The following is a 16,500-nucleotide window of genomic DNA, read 5'->3' on the forward strand; positions in this document are numbered from 1 at the left end:
AACTCTGGGTGAAAAGGGTGGGAAATATGTGTTCATAGAAATATAATTTAAAAAATATGATTTGTTTACTAGTTTAAATAAAATAATTCCTCAAAATTCGTCAAGCTTAATACACAACAGTTTGGCTTTATCCGACTACTCACTAATATGACTAGTGAAAAAATAAAAAAATGTGTTTTTTAAGCATCCTTATAATGGTAGTTAACCACTATTAAACGCGTGAGGAATTGAACTAGCATCCTCCTTCACTGCCGATCTGTTGCCAAGAGGTGGGCACAGACTGGAGGCAAAATCACTGGATAAGCATGGAAACCTTTTCACCATGTGACCTGAATCTGACCAAACAAAGAGGCGCTGATTCTTATCTCCAGTTTTGACCTCTTCATCCAAAGAGAGCAGCTGGTCGTTGATGAAGATCACACTGAATGAAGAGTTCAAAGGTTAATGTTGAACCGACTTTTAACTGAAACAGCGTCACATTGACGAAAGGGTCGAAAATGCAAGCGCCGTTCATCGTTACTCTATTTTATTGTGGTATAGTGTGTAATTGAAATAAAAAAAACAACAACGTATTTTCCTTTTATCGTGGAATAAAACGATCGGAACGCTCCTGTGAGTGACATATATACATATATATATATTTGCGCTCAAACCGCAGCATGGGAGTGGAAACGAGCATGTGTGCGCGCGCGCGCGCGTACTGTGGAACGACACGTTCGCTGCGTGTGTGGAGTGGAGGAGGAAACTCCGAGGAGCGTGTGATCGATCAGAGCAGCAGCAGCAGCACCAGCAGTCTGAACCGAAGCCTCCAGAGTGGAAGAGTTCAGTGTATCCGAGTTTAACAGTCGAACACAGACATTTATACTTCTACACGGAGTCGCCCGACAGAGCAGGTAAGTCGACTTTTGTCTACGATCAAACAGTACATCATCGTCTTCCTACTCTGAATATCACCTTAAAGAATTGAATCTTCGTATAGTTTTATTTAATTTTATATTTCCAGAGCAGATTTAAATATTATTAACTAATATAAACGTTCAAATTCTTGATCAAACTTATCAGATAGTAGCTAACTTTGGTCACATTCACTGTAAAATATCAATATTAAACAAAGTCATCTGGTCAGTTTAAACTTATCATGTGGCTAGAACACATTTATTCCAGCGCAGCTTCCATTGAGTCATTGATCAGGCATCATTTAGTGGTCAATTCCATCCTCTGAGACAGAAGTCTGATCTGAAGCATGGCACCCATGACAGCTTCCCATCTCCATCACTGTCTGCTGTTTCACCTCATGAGCCTCTTGTCCTCACTTCTGCCTGAGAAGACTTGCTGTCTGCTTGCTTGTGCTGTGCAACATCACTGAACACACCGTCACGTCACAACACGGCTCACTCTTTCCATTTCACGCTCTTCTGGTTTCGCTTTGCAAACCGTGCTGACAGTCAATAGTTCCATGGAAGGAGTGAGCGCATCCTACTTTAGATCGTCTGAGGATCGATGAATTGTTTTGAGGTTGAAATTCGAGTTGCTATAGATGGACTCAGGCGCAGGAGCTCAGCTCCCAGGGAAAGAATGTGGATTCTGTCCTGGAATTCCTGCTCTGGAGCAAGTCTCACATACTATTCTTGAGGGGACTTAAGTGATTGGCCATCTGCTCGACTAGTGTTTTGGGAATATGCGAACATTTGCTACTAAATTCCCAGCCTTCTCTACCTTCACTCCTGTTAGAACAGTAGTGCCCAGTGTTTTAATCCAAAACAAAGCAGACGTAACCCTGAGTTGGGACTAGTTGGGACTTTACATTTTGTTTTCAAGTGAGAGCACAGTCAAATACTGAAAGGAACACTGAATACCAAAATACTTTTTAGGGGGTGTGTGTCTGTAAAATGCAGAACAAAACACGCATATTTATGAGTGCATTTTAAATCTATTTACCAGGCCGACATCCTCATCCCTTGGCTTCTTCCTATGACGGAAGCCATTATTCAGATAAATTATTGTTATCATTGTGAATATTACTGAGAGATGCTACTAAACAGCATCAGTGTGTGGTGCTGGGTTCCTGTGAATTAATTTGAGAAGTAGGTGTGTGGAGTGTATTTTGAGAGACACCAACATGCTTCTTTGCCACTCACTTCCCCTTTTCGTAAACACTTCCTGTTGTCATGTGTCGCTGCTGCTCATATCTTCGCTAACAGAGGGTTTCGCTGCTGCCATCTTCTCAGCTCCGCAGAAGTGCCGGAAGGACGAGGGCAGAGGGCGATGGCGAGCGCTTCACCTGCAGCGGCGTGAGAGCTCCTGGACTGTGGCTGCCAGGCTGCAGCGATGTTCTTTGAGGCGAGGCTTCCTCCCCGGTTGTCTGTGACGTCGTCTTCCCTCTCACCATGCTGGACGATCCCATCGCCTCCATCGTCTACATCATCCTGGAGCTGCTGATAGCGGTCTTCTCCGTGCTTGGCAATGTGCTGGTCTGCTGGGCCGTGGCCCTCAACAGCAACCTGCAGAACATCACCAACTTCTTTGTGGTGTCGCTGGCGGTGGCGGACATCGCCGTGGGCGTCCTGGCGATTCCCTTCTCCATCGCCATCAGCACTGGCTTCTGCTCCGACTTCTACGGGTGTTTGTTCATCGCCTGCTTTGTGATGATTCTCACCCAGAGCTCCATCTTCAGCCTGCTGGCCATTGCCATGGACCGATACATCGCCATCAAGTTACCGCTCAGGTGAGTGCGATACCATACGTATCCTACAGGAGTGGTGACACGACACGTCGCGATGTAATACCGTACAATATATTGTAATTTACTGACATTATTTAAAGGGGAAGCTTGGAATAGTTTGTCGTTATGAACTCAGTCTAATAATCCAATTTCATAAAAATAAGTGATGAGTTAGGTTAGGTTAGTTCAAGTTAGATTCATTTGATATGATTTGATTCGGTCAGGTTAGATACATTTAGAATAGATTAGATTAGGTTAGGTTAGGTTAGGTTATTTTAGATTAAGTTAGGTTATTTTAGATTAAGTTGGGTTATTTTAGATTAGGTTAGGTTAGTTTAGGTTATATTGGGTTAGGTCAGTGTAGGTTAGGTTAGTTTAGGTTATATTGGGTTAGGTCAGTGTAGGTTAGGTTAGGTTATATTGGGTTAGGTAAGTGTAGGTTAGGTTAGGTTAGGTTAGATTAGGTTTGGTTAGTTTAGGTTATATTGGGTTAGGTCAGTGTAGGTTAGTTTAGTTTAGGTTAGTTTAGGTTATATTGGGTTAGTTTAGGTTACATTGGGTTAGGTTAGGTCAGTGTAGGTTAGTTTAGGTTAGGTTATATTAGGTTAGGTTAGTTTAGGTTATATTGGGTTAGGTCAGTGTAGGTTAGGTTAGTTTAGGTTATATTGGGTTAGGTCAGTGTAGGTTAGGTTAGGTTATATTGGGTTAGGTAAGTGTAGGTTAGGTTAGGTTAGGTTAGATTAGGTTTGGTTAGTTTAGGTTATATTGGGTTAGGTCAGTGTATGTTAGTTTAGTTTAGGTTAGTTTAGGTTATATTGGGTTAGTTTAGGTTACATTGGGTTAGGTTAGGTCAGTGTAGGTTAGTTTAGGTTAGGTTATATTAGGTTAGGTTAGTTTAGGTTATATTGGGTTAGGTCAGTGTAGGTTAGATTAGGTTATATTGGGTTAGGTCAGGTTGGGTTGGGTTAGGTTATATTAGGTTAAGATAGGTTAGGTTAGCTAATCTTAGATTAGGTTATGTTTGGTTAGGTTAGGTTAGGTTAGGTCAGATTAGGTTAGGTTAGGTTAGGTTATTTTATACTATGTTATGTTATATTAGATTAGGTTAGGTTAGCTCAGATTAGGTTGGGTTGAGTTGGGTTATGTTAGGTTAGATTAGGTTAAATTAGGTTGGGTTATGTTAGGTTAGATTAGGTTGGGTTATTTTAGATTAGGTTAGGTTAGTTTAGGTCATAATGGGTTAGGTTAGGTCAGTGTAGGTTAGGTTAGGTTTTATTAGGTTAGGTCAGATTAGGTTGGGTTGGGTTGGGTTGAGTTGGGTTATGTTAGGTTAGATTAGGTTAAATTAGGTTGGGTTATGCTAGGTTAGATTAGGTTACGTTAGGTTAGGTCAGATTAGGTTAGATTTGGTTGGGTTATTTTAGATTAGGTTAGGTTTGGCTAGGTTAGGTTATATTAGGTTAAGATAGGTTATGTTAGGTTAGGTTAGTTGGCCCATCATGAGTTCAAGACAATGTTACTAGTAGTAGTTGGTTGTATCAGAAATTCAGCAGCATATGCCTTGCCATCATGTACCGTGATATTTAAGTGCAGTACATCAATATTTTCCAACAAGCAACTTGAAAATAGGATTCATCTCATCTCTAGATGTGTCCTCTGATGATTTCAAACTTAATTCCTTGAAAAGTTATGGACGGATTTGAATGAAATTTTCAGGAAATTTGTAATACAGTACAAGGCACAAGTGATTCTATTTTGTGAGTGATCTGCATTACCGTCTTTTTAGATTTTTTAAACAGTGGGACCATTTTCAGCATTTGTGTATATAGCTCCATAGCCATAGCTCTTGGGACAGAATATAGAACAGGATCTACAAGACATGAAAAAGTGGTCAGGAAAATGGAATCACATGATCCAGAGATCTTTGGAATCTTCATCAAAGGAAGTGAACAAATTGAGCTACAGACAGTGGCCTGGATATAGCTGAGTCTCTGGGATCTGAAGTGAAAAGGATACGCCTTGGTGGTGGACTGAAGCTGTGCGGCAGAGGTTTGCACTCTCTCAGTGCTTTTCCAGTTCTGAAGCTAATCGTTCTGCTGACTTCCTAATAGGCCTGGACGTTTAATGTCTCTGCATCAGCGCAGACATGACCTTTGAACCCGAGAGTCTCCCACGAGAGCGTGTCCCCACAGGAGTCATATAACCAAATGTACTCATAATTGCTTTAGCAGACTGACAAATCTCAATCTTTATTACCGGTTCAGAACGGAGGCAGCTTTGGGGAGATACAAGTATTGACCGACTTGTAGCGTGTCATCTGCCGAGTCCCGTCATAAAACACCCGGAGTCGCGACGCACCAGCAGGCAGCAGTGGCCCCGCCCACCCTCCCACTGATGCCTGGGCTGTTTGTTAGATGCATCCCTGATGACGGGGAGCTTGTATTTGCAGCGTCAACCTTTTGCTCTTTCGCGTCAGAAGAATGTGGTGGAAAAAAAAGGAAAACATCTCAGCTGCTCTCCCACACTGTGCTGCAGAGACACTCAAAATAGACTTGTCTTAAAGACTTGTTTGTTTGTCCATCTTGCCTCCACTTCCAGGATGAGATGTTCCTCACATATATCAGTTGCAGTGCGGAGTTTTTGGCAACAGTTTGTTTGGATTTGTCAATAAAATAATCAAGAAAATGTTTGACGAAAGTATTTGCATTGTTCAATGTCAGGAGTGAAACAGAGGTCAAAGTGAGGTTTTCAATCCCTTGCAGGTACGGCAGTTTGGTGACTGGCCAGCGGGCGAAAGGCATCATCGCCATCTGCTGGATTTTCTCCATCATCATCGGTCTGATCCCCATGATGGGATGGCACAAACCCATCAGTAGTGAGGCCAAGAACTGCAGCCGGGGACTGGTGAAGTGCATGTTTGAGAACGTGATGGTGATGGACTACATGGTCTACTTGAACTTCTTCGCCTGCGTCCTGATCCCCCTGTTGCTGATGCTGGCCATCTACCTGTGCATCTTCATGGTGGCGCGTCAGCAGCTCAAGCTGATGGAGATGAAGGTGCTGGGCGGGGAGAAGTCGCGCTCCACCCTGCAGAAAGAGATCCAAGCCGCCAAATCGCTGGCCATCATCGTGGGGCTCTTCGCCGTCTGTTGGCTGCCTCTGCACATCATCAACTGCTTCACCCTCTTCTGCACGGACTGCGACCGTCCTCCTCTGTGGGTGATGAACATCGCCATCCTCCTCTCGCACGGCAACTCCGTGGTCAACCCCTTCATCTACGCCTACCGCATCCGGGAGTTCAGAAGGACCTTCCAGAGGATCATCCAGCGTCGCATTCTGGGCCGGCTGGAGGAGCTGGACGGCGCCAGCATGGCCACCTCCACCTACAACAGCGTGACGGACTCCGTCCGGCTGCACACCAACCACCTCACCTTGGATGTTTTCACTGAGCGCAACGGCAGCAGCAGCAGCATCAGCTGTGAGAGCAGCGAGCAGCGCTGCCCAGTGGGGAGCAGACTGGTGGCCATGTCCCAAGCTCCTCTGTCCGTGGTCATCTGTCACTGTCCCGCCGCCGTTTCACTGAAGCCCATCAGGAGCTCTCGACTCCCTGACTGCCAACCGCCGTCACACTCGGGGGAGGAGAGCGAGGGGCAGAATCTAAGGTCTTCGCAGCTGGCCATGCTGTTCCTCAACCAAAAGTGCTGCTCGAGTGAGCTGGTCAAAGTGTCCTGACACATTCTGAAGATGAAGGAGAGGCATGTCCTCCAGACTCAGACTCATGTGGCCTGTCCAGCAGCTGGAAGAGGGAGAACTGAATCATGACACCTCTTGGTTTCCAGACGACAAAGCCGGATCCACAGAGAGGCTTCATTTTGAAGTCCACACTGAGCTGAAGTTGGCTCCATCTAGGGTTCATCTCAGGTCATTTCCTGGTTGAAGTGTTTAAACCCAGGAGCAAACTGAAGGTCAACACCCTTTCCCTTGTAAACACAAACAAACCATGTCAGTTCTAACATTATTCTTACACAGTTTCTCGCCAGTGAGGGAAGAACCGGTCGCGCCGTCACGTCTCCTCACGCCTAAGGAGCAGTTGCTTCCTCTGATGTTCTCTCTCCTCCAACACTGGTTAGTCGTCAGTCCTGGAACAGCCACAAACACTGTTTATCGTCTGTTGTGTACTGGAGGATGTTGTGGTTTACGACGGAAAAAATGGTCCAAAAATAAATAATAAACTGTTGAACTTTGAGCTGTCAAATGTGTTATGTATCTATCAGCATGTAAGTGGTTGAAGATGTTTATTTTCTGTCATGTTTTCTGGTGGAAAAATCCACAGTATCGTGTGAGGGATACAAATCTGCTCGAGGGCTTGATGCGTTGCAGTGCAGTATGGGTCGGCTTTAATAGTAGAAGCAAGAAAATGAAAGGCTTGTTGAGAACTCCAAGCAGTTGTGTGATGAAAAAGCGTTTTAATTTCAGAATTGATCAGAAATGCACTGTGTTTACACAGTGATGCCTGAGCCGAAAACTGTTATTGAACCATTCATTCCCCACAACGTTTGTCTCAGATGGTCGTAAAGCTCTCTCTTTTGAAGTGTTTCACCATAGCAACGGATAACCAACACACACACACGCTTTCTGGATGCTCTCTGAACACTGAGAGCTGAAATGTTTTCGAGTTCTTCAAGGACTCTCAATGAAGATGAGCACCGGTGCTGGATGCATTTGTTTTCATACTTGAAAATGTCAAATAAACCGGAGCCTCTTCAACTCTGACTCTTCTAAAAGTGCTTTTTGTCTTGTGTTACGACTAGCGATGGGTGGATGGGTGGATGAGGTTTCATGAAACAGTGTCCTTATTTTCAGAGGCCACCAGATGGCGCTGTCTGCTGTGAAACGTTTAGACTTGAACTACTAATTAATTGGAACCTCACATCATTTCTAAACCAAGAGCACCATCTAGTGGCCTCTGAAAATTAGGACACTGTTTCATCGAGTCTGCAATACTGTTTCATGATGCCTCATCTACCCATCACTCGTCACATTTTCCGTCTCTGAACCAAACATGGCAGGAGTCACTTTTCTTTCACTTTAGCTGTCACCTCATTCCACCCCGCCTGCACTCTCCTCTTCACCTGCCTTAATCTCGGTTTGTCGCTACACGATTCATGAAAATAAGTTATTTTTGTTTGTTTTTCAAGGGTCAATATTACTAGAATTATTTAATATTTTGAATTTGAATAAAAAGAAATAAATATGGTATTCATATATATTTTGATAGTGGGATATCATGTTGCAAATAGCTTAAGTGGAAACTTATATATATATATATATTATATATATATATATATATATATATATATATATATATATATATATATATATATATATATATATATATATATATATATATATATATATAAAGGATAATACAATAAATTCCCTAAAAACGTTTGGAAAATGCCTCAAATTTCTTGTTTTAAAAAATGAATTGTAAAAAATCGGTTAAAATCCTAAAAATATTTGTGTGTGAGTTTCAGTGTTCTATATTGACAGAGTGATCTAAGAAAAAATAATAATAAATAATAGTAACTTTAGGATTTAAGGAAACATTTTGCTGACAAAGATCCTGAGTCAGATTCTTCAATATCACTCTGACTTGAATAAGTTGTGAGACCCTGGAGTGAACGTCAATGGTCTCTCAACGTTATCACTGGTCACATTGAATCACTCATCCTTCCGTGGTCCTCTATCAAAGCATGAGATCTGATTTGCTTGTTTTGGGAAATCAACCCGACAAACTCTCAGAGGATCCATTTCCCAGCTTTTATCGTGCGCTGCTGAGTTCAGGTTTCAGGCCTCCGGACGACCGAGCTTTTTAAAACGCTTTAGTGAGCTCGCCTCCGAAGGCTGCGTGATCATGTCAGGAGGCCCGTCTCTGTCCGACATTTTCTTCTCTAAAATCTTCCTATCCAATCCAGATCTAGCCCCACCCACTTTCACCTCCATCTGAGATGGACAAGTCTAGAAATCTACAGAAAGACAAGCACTTTTTTGGGTTTCAAGTCTTCCTGTCACTCCAGATGACTGAACTCACTTTCCACTTTATTTTTGAAGGTCAGCGGGAGCTGGAGCAGCTGCATGAGTTTGGCCTGTGGGAGGAAACCAGAGTGCCTGCAACCTGCCAGAAACACTGGTGTTGATCCACATCTGTGTGATATCAAACATTTGGCTTTGATTCCTGATGACACGGGGCCAGTTTGTCCCCAACTCCTTGGAAACAAGCAACAAAAAACCGGCCCCCTGTTCCCCACTTTTACAAGAGGCAGAACACACTGTGTGTGTCTAGCAAATGCCAAGTCTTCTGTGTAGCAGTCACTTCAGGAGCAGCCATGTTTGTCAGCGTCCTGTTTGGAGGTTCGTCTTGAGTCGGGAAGGAGTGGCTCAGTTTCAAACCGCTGGTGTCTTGCTCTTCTCAGACGACAGAGTGGAGATGTTCAACCTGGACTGCAGACTGATGCACTTTGTCAGGCATGTGAAGGAGAGATGTGGAGTGGAGCCCAGCGGTGAGTCACCCCAGTTGCTATGGTGAAAATCTAAGGAGTCCGTTCATGACACGAGGGACTCGTAGAAAACCAGCCAGGACATTCTGATGAACGGAATATTTTTGTCTGTGCCCTGAAGAGAGGGTGGAGCTGATGGACCGCAGGGGGGCGCTGATGAACCTGGAGGAGAGGCAGAATAGTCCGGAAGTGACCAGCAGCCTTCTGGCTGAGACTCAGCTCTACGTCCTGCTGCGAGTCTGCAGTGAGTCCGTGTCAGGAAGCCTATATCTGAGGGGTAAAACTTCTGAACAGCGAGAAAAATAAACAAAAAACTACTTGGACTTCAACAACTAGTTAAATTAAACCTCACATCATTTCTAAACCAAGAGCGCCATCTAGTGGCCGCTGAAAATTAGGACACTGTTTCCTGATACCTCATCTACGCAGCACTACATCAATAGTTACTAACACAAGAGTGTGTCTGACTCAGACCGTGTTTACGTTGAAGACAGGAGGCCGATAAAGTTCATGTGTTCCAGTGTTTGTTTTCCTCCAGGAGATGAAACCACAGGAGGGCCCAAATATGAGTCTCTGCTGAAGTCCAGCCAAGCACACCCGGAGCTGCTCGGTACGCAAATCATACAAAGCAAAAACGAAAGCAGCTGTGTGCGAATGAAGTTTCGCTCTGGTGTTTCAGAGCTTCTGAGGAAACTGTCACACAGCAGGCAGCGAGACAGGAAGTCCACGTCTGTGAGGAGGAGAATCAGGAGGCCGCACGTCACTGGAAATAAACCACAGAGCAGCAAGAAGAATATGAAATGATTCAGCGGTTAAGAGCATGAGAATCATAACATAGTCACGGTCACGTGACCGGACAACAGTAACATACAGGTTTTTTTTTCTTTTTTTATCTGTGGAATGCTGTTTTTTTTTCCTTCTTAAAATCAAAACTCAACTTTCATTCACAGTGAGAACACTGTAAAAAATACCAGCTAAAACGCTTTACTTCATTTAAATGAAAGTAAAATATTTTTTTTAAGTGCTCACTGTTTATCAGTGCCACTTACTGACAGGATACAAAGGTACTGTCACACGTGAGTCGAAATTCAAGCGAATATAAATGGCAACTTTAATGATAAACAGATTAAATGTAATATTTTATTTGTTGTGTACGTGTCATTTACAAACGTCTTGAGAACTCCTCAAAACATTTTCTTTAAAAAATGGAATTCATTCAATAATAATAATAATAATAATAACCAGTTGAGGTGGCTCGGGCATCTGATCCGGATGCCCCCTGGACGCCTCCCTGGGGAGGTGTTCCGGGCATGTCCTACCAGGAGGAGACCCCTGGGAAGACCCAGGACTCGCTGGAGAGATTATGTCTCTGGTCTGGCCTGGGAACGCCTCGGAAGAGCTGGAGGAGGTTTGTGCGGATCAGGAAGTTTGGGCTTCCTTGCTCCAAATGCTGCCTCCGCGACCCAACTCAAGCGGCAGAAGAAGATGAAGATTTAGAATTTCATGAATTAAATGAAATCCTCTAGAGACGTCTAAATTGAGTCTAAATTTAAACGACACTCTACTACAATATATGCTTTAAAATATAATAATGAATGTATTAACGTAGATATAATAATTAATATATAACAATTAATTGATTCATATATATATATATATATATATATATATATATATATATATATATATATATATATATATATATATATATATATATATATATATATATAGGCTGAAATTAATTAAAGGTAAAGTGAAATTCGGTCTAAACTTAGCCTAGTCTCTTAGTGGGTTACGTATAATTTTACTACTGTATTTTAGTGAGATTTCATTGCGTAATACAGTCGCGGAGGTTCACGAGTTCATCTTTCTGCCAGAAAATCGTTTGTGTCAAACTTCAGTCCAAACGATCAGGCTAAACAAACGGGAGTTCCGACCCATGGTTCCATGCGGGAGGTGACTCGGCAGGCGGACGATCCCGTCCCGATCCCTCTTCCCTGCACTCTGGCGCCATGTCCGCCTGCGAGTTCGAATCCCTGGAGAGGAGTCTGGAGGCTCACCTGCCCGAGGCCGAGCTGAAGGAGGTGAAGCGCATTCTGTTCGGGAAGGAAACTCGGTGAGTGAAAAGAGACTTTATTTAAAAAAACTGAAGTGTTGCGAGTCAATAATTGTTCTGCTGCTGACTGGACTTTGCGCCGCTTCACCTTTAACCTTTCCAGCCAGTGAGGGGCAGAATTCTTATTTCACTAAGCTCTAAAGACCTTTTCCTGCTCTTCAGGGACACAGTCCAGGCACGTCACATCTGGCTTAGTCACAGAAAACTAATAATCTTTTGGCACAGCCTCTTCTTCACCTGTCAGAACAGAGCAGACCACGTGACTGACTTCCAAGTCCACTCCACGCTCCCTCACTGGTGAACCAGATCCAGCATCAGAAGCACTTTTCTGTGTTGCAGCCAGCTGGATCTTCCACCATGTGCTGCGGCAGCAGCGTCAGAGCGCAACTTCGAGCTGAAAGGCTACAAGTTCGACGCTGCTGTGGAGCAGCTCCGGCCTCCCAGGAGGGTCCGTGTGGGTCTCATCCAGAACCACATAGTGCTGCCCACCGACCGCCCCGTCCTGGACCAGGTGGCCGCCATGCACGGCCGCATCGCTGAGATGGTGGAGGTGGCCGCCATGTGTGGCGTCAACATCGTCTGCTTCCAGGAGACCTGGAGTGAGTGCAGACCTGAACCACCTGAAGCTCCAGTCCCTCTGACCTGTTGCTCTCCGCAGCCATGCCCTTCGCCTTCTGCACCCGAGAGAAGGAGCCCTGGACGGAGTTCGCCGAGTCAGCAGAAGAAGGGAGCACCACCCGCTTCTGTCAGGAGGTCAGTCAACATGTCTGCCAGCCATGTGACCTGCAGTGATCATCTCTGGTCTGCAGCTGGCTAGAAAATACAACATGGTGATAGTCTCGCCGATTCTGGAGCGAGAGGCGCTTCATGACACCCTGTGGAACACCGCCGTGGTCATCTCCAACTCTGGTCACGTGCTGGGCAAGAGCCGGAAGAACCACATCCCCAGGGTGGGGGACTTTAATGAGGTCAGTGTGTCTCGATCGGAGGTGTTTCAGAACAGCCAGCTGATGCTCGCCCTCGACTAAGTCCACCTACTACATGGAGGGCGACACCGGACACGCCGTCTTCCAGACGCAGTTCGGAAAGATCGCCATCAACATCTGCTACGGTCGCCATCATCCGCTCAACTGGTTCATGTACAGCATGAACGGCGCCGAAATCATCTTCAACCCCTCCGCCACGGTTGGGTCCCTCAGGTGGGTGGCGCTGTGTTTCCGTCGAGACGCGACAGGACGCTCTTGAAGGAGAGAACACTTGTGTCTCGGCAGCGAACCCATGTGGCCGATAGAAGCACGGAACGCAGCGATCGCCAACCACTGTTTCACCTGCGCCATCAACCGCGTGGGGACGGTAGGTGGACGTTCGTCCTGGATGTCACTCCTGAGTTTTACATTCCCTGCTTTTGCTTCTCTCTCAGGAGCGGTTTGAAAGTGAGTTCACCTCTGGTGATGGAAAAAAAGGTGAGTCAGGTTCCGCGATGATGTCAGCAAGTAGAATTCTGAAACAAAGATGGCCGACCTCCGGAACATTTCCCTCCCGCGACTCCCCTAGCGCACCATGATTTCGGACACTTCTATGGATCCAGTTATGTCGCCGGACCCGACGGGAGTCGCACCCCGGGTCTCTCCAGAACCCGTGATGGACTCCTGGTGGTGGACTTGGACCTCAACCTAAACCGACAGATCAGCGATAAGTGGAGTTTTAAGGTGAAAACTGCTGCTTTTGGAGGAGTGAACGTCTCACTCACACCTGTTTGCTTCAACTGCAGATGACTGGGAGATACCAGGAGTACGCGGAGGAACTGACCCGGGCCGTTGGCCAGGACTTCAAACCCAACGTGATCAAAGAATAGAGGCTTGTTTTTGGGCAGTTCACTGTGTCAGTCTGTCGGGAATTAAAACAGCTTTTGTTCTTCTTAATTTGATGCTTCTGTTAGAACACTCTGCGTCCGGTCTTGGGCCTCTGATTTCCTCCCAGTCTAAACTGTGCACAGGTGGACTGATGAGTGGACAATCTCTGTCAAAGAACTGTCCCCTGATGTAGCTGGGATATTATGGAATATTGCAAGATAGAATTACACAATCCAGCTCTGATTTGGTCCCACCCTCCCTCCGAAGTAGGAGATCACAAAATAAATGGTTAGACCGTCCAATGCTCTAACAGGGCTCTCAAACTCAACATACTTGGCACCAAAAATGACCCTAAACATTACTTTATAATACCCATTATTAATGGCCCTGAGGTGTGGCCCACCAAGACTCCCACAATGCACTGCAACACTTGCAGTTTTAAGATTAAAAGAAGCATTTGTTTTCCTGCCTGAGAATAGAGAGAGTGATTGCTCCGTTCTCGCCAGAAGGGGGCGATGTTTTCCTAGTTCATTCAACAAAACCGTTCCAAACGCTACTAACTCGGGTACTTTTATATATCTTTATTTACAACAAAACGAATCTGCAGCTTTCTGCATCATAAAAATAAAGTTAAAAACCGGATCATTTGTTCATGTCAACAAAGAATCGTTAAGGAAAAAAAAGAAAGTAAAATACCTCATTTAAATAACATTTAACTTCTGTGGCGTAAAGTGTAGTGCAAAACAATAAGACATGAAGCCAGCGGGGAGCCCTGGCAGGTGTGGAGGGGCGGAGTCTTCATTCCCCCCAGTTCGGGAGCGAGTGTTTTCAGAAAAGTAGCGAGGCTGCTGTCTCGCACAGGAGCTTATTGCGTTGAGGAGTTCCTTTAAACAGACGCTGCTTGTCATGATGGAGGTCAAGAAATACCTGAGACCCTAAAATACAAAACATCTATTCCCTGTTGAGTCGTGGAAATAAAAAAAGAAAGGTGGCAGAACTAAAAGGATGTTGTTGCTCGTGGTCAGACCCTGTTCAAAGTTCCAAAGCTTTGAGAGCGAGCACGACGACATGATCATACCTGATTGTCCCTATTCTACATCTAAATTCCCCCATGTCATCCATTGCAGACTGAAACTTCTCATTCACCGATGAGAACAAAAAAAAAAAATAACCGTCTAAAAAAGAAAAACAAAGCTTTGCAGTCTTTCACAGGTGAGTGACGCCTGGTGTTAGCACGAGTGCAGTTTTTCAAGTAAAGCTCAGTCTGTAGCACCAGAGCGGACGCTGGAGGGACACACTCCGTCCGTCAACTCTCCTTGAAGATGAACAAGATGTCCTCGTCTGTGCCGTAGCTGCGCCGCGCCTCCTCGAAGTTCTCCAAACTGGTGTAGCACACTCCTGGAAGCACACACAGCAGGAAACGGCACACAGAGTCAGAGGGTTTTCCATGCCAAGAGGAAGCAGAGAAACGTCCCTGGCATCTCATGACTGGATGGTTGGAGGTCATTACTGCCATTCAAGCATTGTGCACTCGAGGTGGCAAAAATGCAGAGGATCAGTGAGGACCGGAATAACTTGTTTTTGGAGAGTCACTTGGAAGGCAACTGTTTCTGTCATGCACTCAAGTTAGATCAGCATTTTCCAACCGGTGTGCCGTGAGAGTGTCAGGTGAGTGATCCAGTTTCACCTCAACTCTCTGGAGGTAGAGGTGGGACATATGACGACATGAAGTCATGAAGAATTAGAACGTGTCGATGACCCTCCCTCCAACCCTCAACCAACCCCAACCCTGTGTGTGGACTTCATCACTCACGGTCTGAATAGGCCGGGTTGTTGTAAAATATGCAGCCAGTGGTCCTGTTGAAGCCGCAGATGACCACGAAGTGGCCCTGGTACTCGGGTTTCCTGCAGAAGCACTTCTGGCCCACAGGCAGGAAGCAGCAGTATTTGACAGGCGAGGAGCAGAGCTCACAGGTCAAGATGACGGCGTTGACCAGTACAATGGCCACGTGGCCCTGCTCCAGATGAGACTGGATCTCCTCCACCGTCACAGAGCTGGAACAAGAAGAGGCCATTTTTAAACGACGCCTCTTGATGACGACTGTTAGATCATACAGTACACACCATTTCTTCACCGTGACGCCTTTGTTTCCTGCTTTCAGGAAGAGCTCATTCACACGATCTTCCTCTGTGTCAAAATGCTTCTTATAAAAGGACTGATTCTTGAAGCCCTTGTCCACACCAAGGGTCTGTGTGCAAAAGCAGTGGCGGATTCCCAGGTGGCGCATGAGGTAGGCCAGGTCGATGGTCCACACGCTCTCCGTCATCTTCAGCTCCCAGCAGGCCCGCTGAAACTCCTCGTCTGTGGTCGGCCGCAGATACCTGAAAAACCATCAACGCTTTTCTTACTTCACCGGCTTCCATGATGGGCTCGGTCTGGAGGGACGAGCCGGAGACAATGAAGGCGAAAGGTTTGCCGCCTCAGACCATTTGCACACGAATGAAGCTCGGCAGAAGTCAGTGGAGCCTCACCGGGCTGAGGTGATCATCACCCATTCAAACAGTGAAACCTCCCCCCCTCCCACACATACAGATGGAAACCAGCAGCTTGTGTTTGGCTTGGAACTAGATCAATTATCTGTCGAATTAGTTCATAAAAAAAAAGAAAAGTACCTCAAAAATGAAGTGAACACAAAACAAAACTGTGGTTAAAGTAACTCAAGCCATACAAATCACCTTCCTACTCACAACTACTGAGAACAATCTTCCGTGTAACTTGGCTGTTTGGAATTCAACCCTCTTAAGCACAGCTCATCTAAACTGTTTGTTTACAAGTCACGGCGGACGCTCAGGATTAACGTTTAGAAGAAGCTTCCTTCAGAATCCGACAACGCTACAATAATAGTACTATACTAGTCAACGTGTACTTACTTGAGAACCATCCTGGAGCAGGCCAAGCCGCAGTCCCAGTGGTAGAGCTGCCTGATAGGGGGTACATCCAGTAGGACGACATTCTCTGAGGATGCAGGGTTCGGAGAACATCTGTTAAAACTTGTCATGCTCGCTAACAACACGCGCGTTGGAGTAAGTCTCACTCACCTGTCATTCTGTAAAGGGGCGGCTCGGTGGGCGAAGGTTCGACTGGTATCGTCAGCTCGGTAGTTACTGCATTCTAAACCAGCGCTGGGTTTCCTCGTCGATGCTAACTGGAAGCAACAACTGCTAACGCAGCCTCTCTTAGTGTCACAA

General features: G+C 45.5%; 4 protein-coding genes across 5 annotated transcripts; 3 read left to right on the forward strand and 1 right to left on the reverse strand.

The window, feature by feature from the left end:
- The first annotated feature begins 779 nt into the window (after positions 1 to 779).
- On the forward strand, positions 780 to 7,470 carry adora2aa (adenosine A2a receptor a). Its single transcript, XM_053870874.1, has 3 exons — positions 780 to 893; positions 2,229 to 2,725; positions 5,485 to 7,470. Exons 2-3 carry the CDS (start codon positions 2,388 to 2,390, stop codon positions 6,452 to 6,454), a joined length of 1,308 nt encoding a protein of 435 aa, XP_053726849.1. The 5' UTR covers positions 780 to 893; positions 2,229 to 2,387; the 3' UTR covers positions 6,455 to 7,470.
- Positions 7,471 to 8,960: 1,490 nt separating this feature from the next.
- Positions 8,961 to 10,381, forward strand: LOC128762930 (uncharacterized protein C22orf15). 2 transcript variants are annotated; one of them, XM_053871513.1, is made up of 5 exons: positions 8,961 to 9,136; positions 9,199 to 9,285; positions 9,404 to 9,526; positions 9,821 to 9,892; positions 9,962 to 10,381. In XM_053871513.1, the coding sequence occupies exons 1-5, from the start codon at positions 9,112 to 9,114 to the stop codon at positions 10,084 to 10,086; spliced, it is 432 nt and encodes a 143-aa protein (XP_053727488.1). In that variant the 5' UTR covers positions 8,961 to 9,111; the 3' UTR covers positions 10,087 to 10,381. The 2 variants fall into 2 exon arrangements, with proteins under 2 accessions (XP_053727488.1, XP_053727487.1); XM_053871512.1 differs by having other exon boundaries at positions 8,961 to 9,285.
- An 838-nt stretch (positions 10,382 to 11,219) lies between these two features.
- Positions 11,220 to 13,320, forward strand: upb1 (ureidopropionase, beta). Its single transcript, XM_053871260.1, has 9 exons — positions 11,220 to 11,398; positions 11,738 to 11,997; positions 12,057 to 12,151; positions 12,208 to 12,366; positions 12,428 to 12,597; positions 12,670 to 12,751; positions 12,819 to 12,861; positions 12,953 to 13,107; positions 13,170 to 13,320. Exons 1-9 carry the CDS (start codon positions 11,295 to 11,297, stop codon positions 13,251 to 13,253), a joined length of 1,152 nt encoding a protein of 383 aa, XP_053727235.1. The 5' UTR covers positions 11,220 to 11,294; the 3' UTR covers positions 13,254 to 13,320.
- Positions 13,321 to 13,865: 545 nt separating this feature from the next.
- On the reverse strand, positions 13,866 to 16,500 carry gucd1 (guanylyl cyclase domain containing 1). The gene is made up of 5 exons (XM_053871373.1): positions 16,351 to 16,500; positions 16,183 to 16,267; positions 15,376 to 15,633; positions 15,065 to 15,306; positions 13,866 to 14,649 (listed from the first exon to the last, which is right to left on the reverse strand). Exons 1-5 carry the CDS (start codon positions 16,355 to 16,357, stop codon positions 14,558 to 14,560), a joined length of 684 nt encoding a protein of 227 aa, XP_053727348.1. The 5' UTR covers positions 16,358 to 16,500; the 3' UTR covers positions 13,866 to 14,557.

The sequence above is a fragment of the Synchiropus splendidus genome, chromosome 7, assembly GCF_027744825.2.
Source record: "Synchiropus splendidus isolate RoL2022-P1 chromosome 7, RoL_Sspl_1.0, whole genome shotgun sequence".
NCBI lineage: Eukaryota > Metazoa > Chordata > Actinopteri > Syngnathiformes > Callionymidae > Synchiropus > Synchiropus splendidus.

Coding starts and splice junctions, on each gene's coding strand:
- gucd1 (XM_053871373.1), bottom strand. Junction 15,634..16,182: donor TGCTCCAGGATGGTTCTCAA/GTAAGTACACGT, acceptor ATGGTTTTTCAG/GTATCTGCGGCCGACCACAG. Junction 14,650..15,064: donor CAACCCGGCCTATTCAGACC/GTGAGTGATGAA, acceptor GTGTGCTTCCAG/GAGTGTGCTACACCAGTTTG.
- LOC128762930 (XM_053871512.1), top strand. CDS start 9,072: ATGCCAAGTCTTCTGTGTAGCAGTCACTTCAGGAGCAGCCATGTTTGT. Junction 9,286..9,403: donor ATGTGGAGTGGAGCCCAGCG/GTGAGTCACCCC, acceptor TGTGCCCTGAAG/AGAGGGTGGAGCTGATGGAC. Junction 9,527..9,820: donor CGTCCTGCTGCGAGTCTGCA/GTGAGTCCGTGT, acceptor GTTTTCCTCCAG/GAGATGAAACCACAGGAGGG.
- upb1 (XM_053871260.1), top strand. CDS start 11,295: ATGTCCGCCTGCGAGTTCGAATCCCTGGAGAGGAGTCTGGAGGCTCAC. Junction 11,399..11,737: donor CTGTTCGGGAAGGAAACTCG/GTGAGTGAAAAG, acceptor TCTGTGTTGCAG/CCAGCTGGATCTTCCACCAT. Junction 12,598..12,669: donor GCCACGGTTGGGTCCCTCAG/GTGGGTGGCGCT, acceptor GTGTCTCGGCAG/CGAACCCATGTGGCCGATAG.
- adora2aa (XM_053870874.1), top strand. CDS start 2,388: ATGCTGGACGATCCCATCGCCTCCATCGTCTACATCATCCTGGAGCTG. Junction 2,726..5,484: donor GCCATCAAGTTACCGCTCAG/GTGAGTGCGATA, acceptor AATCCCTTGCAG/GTACGGCAGTTTGGTGACTG.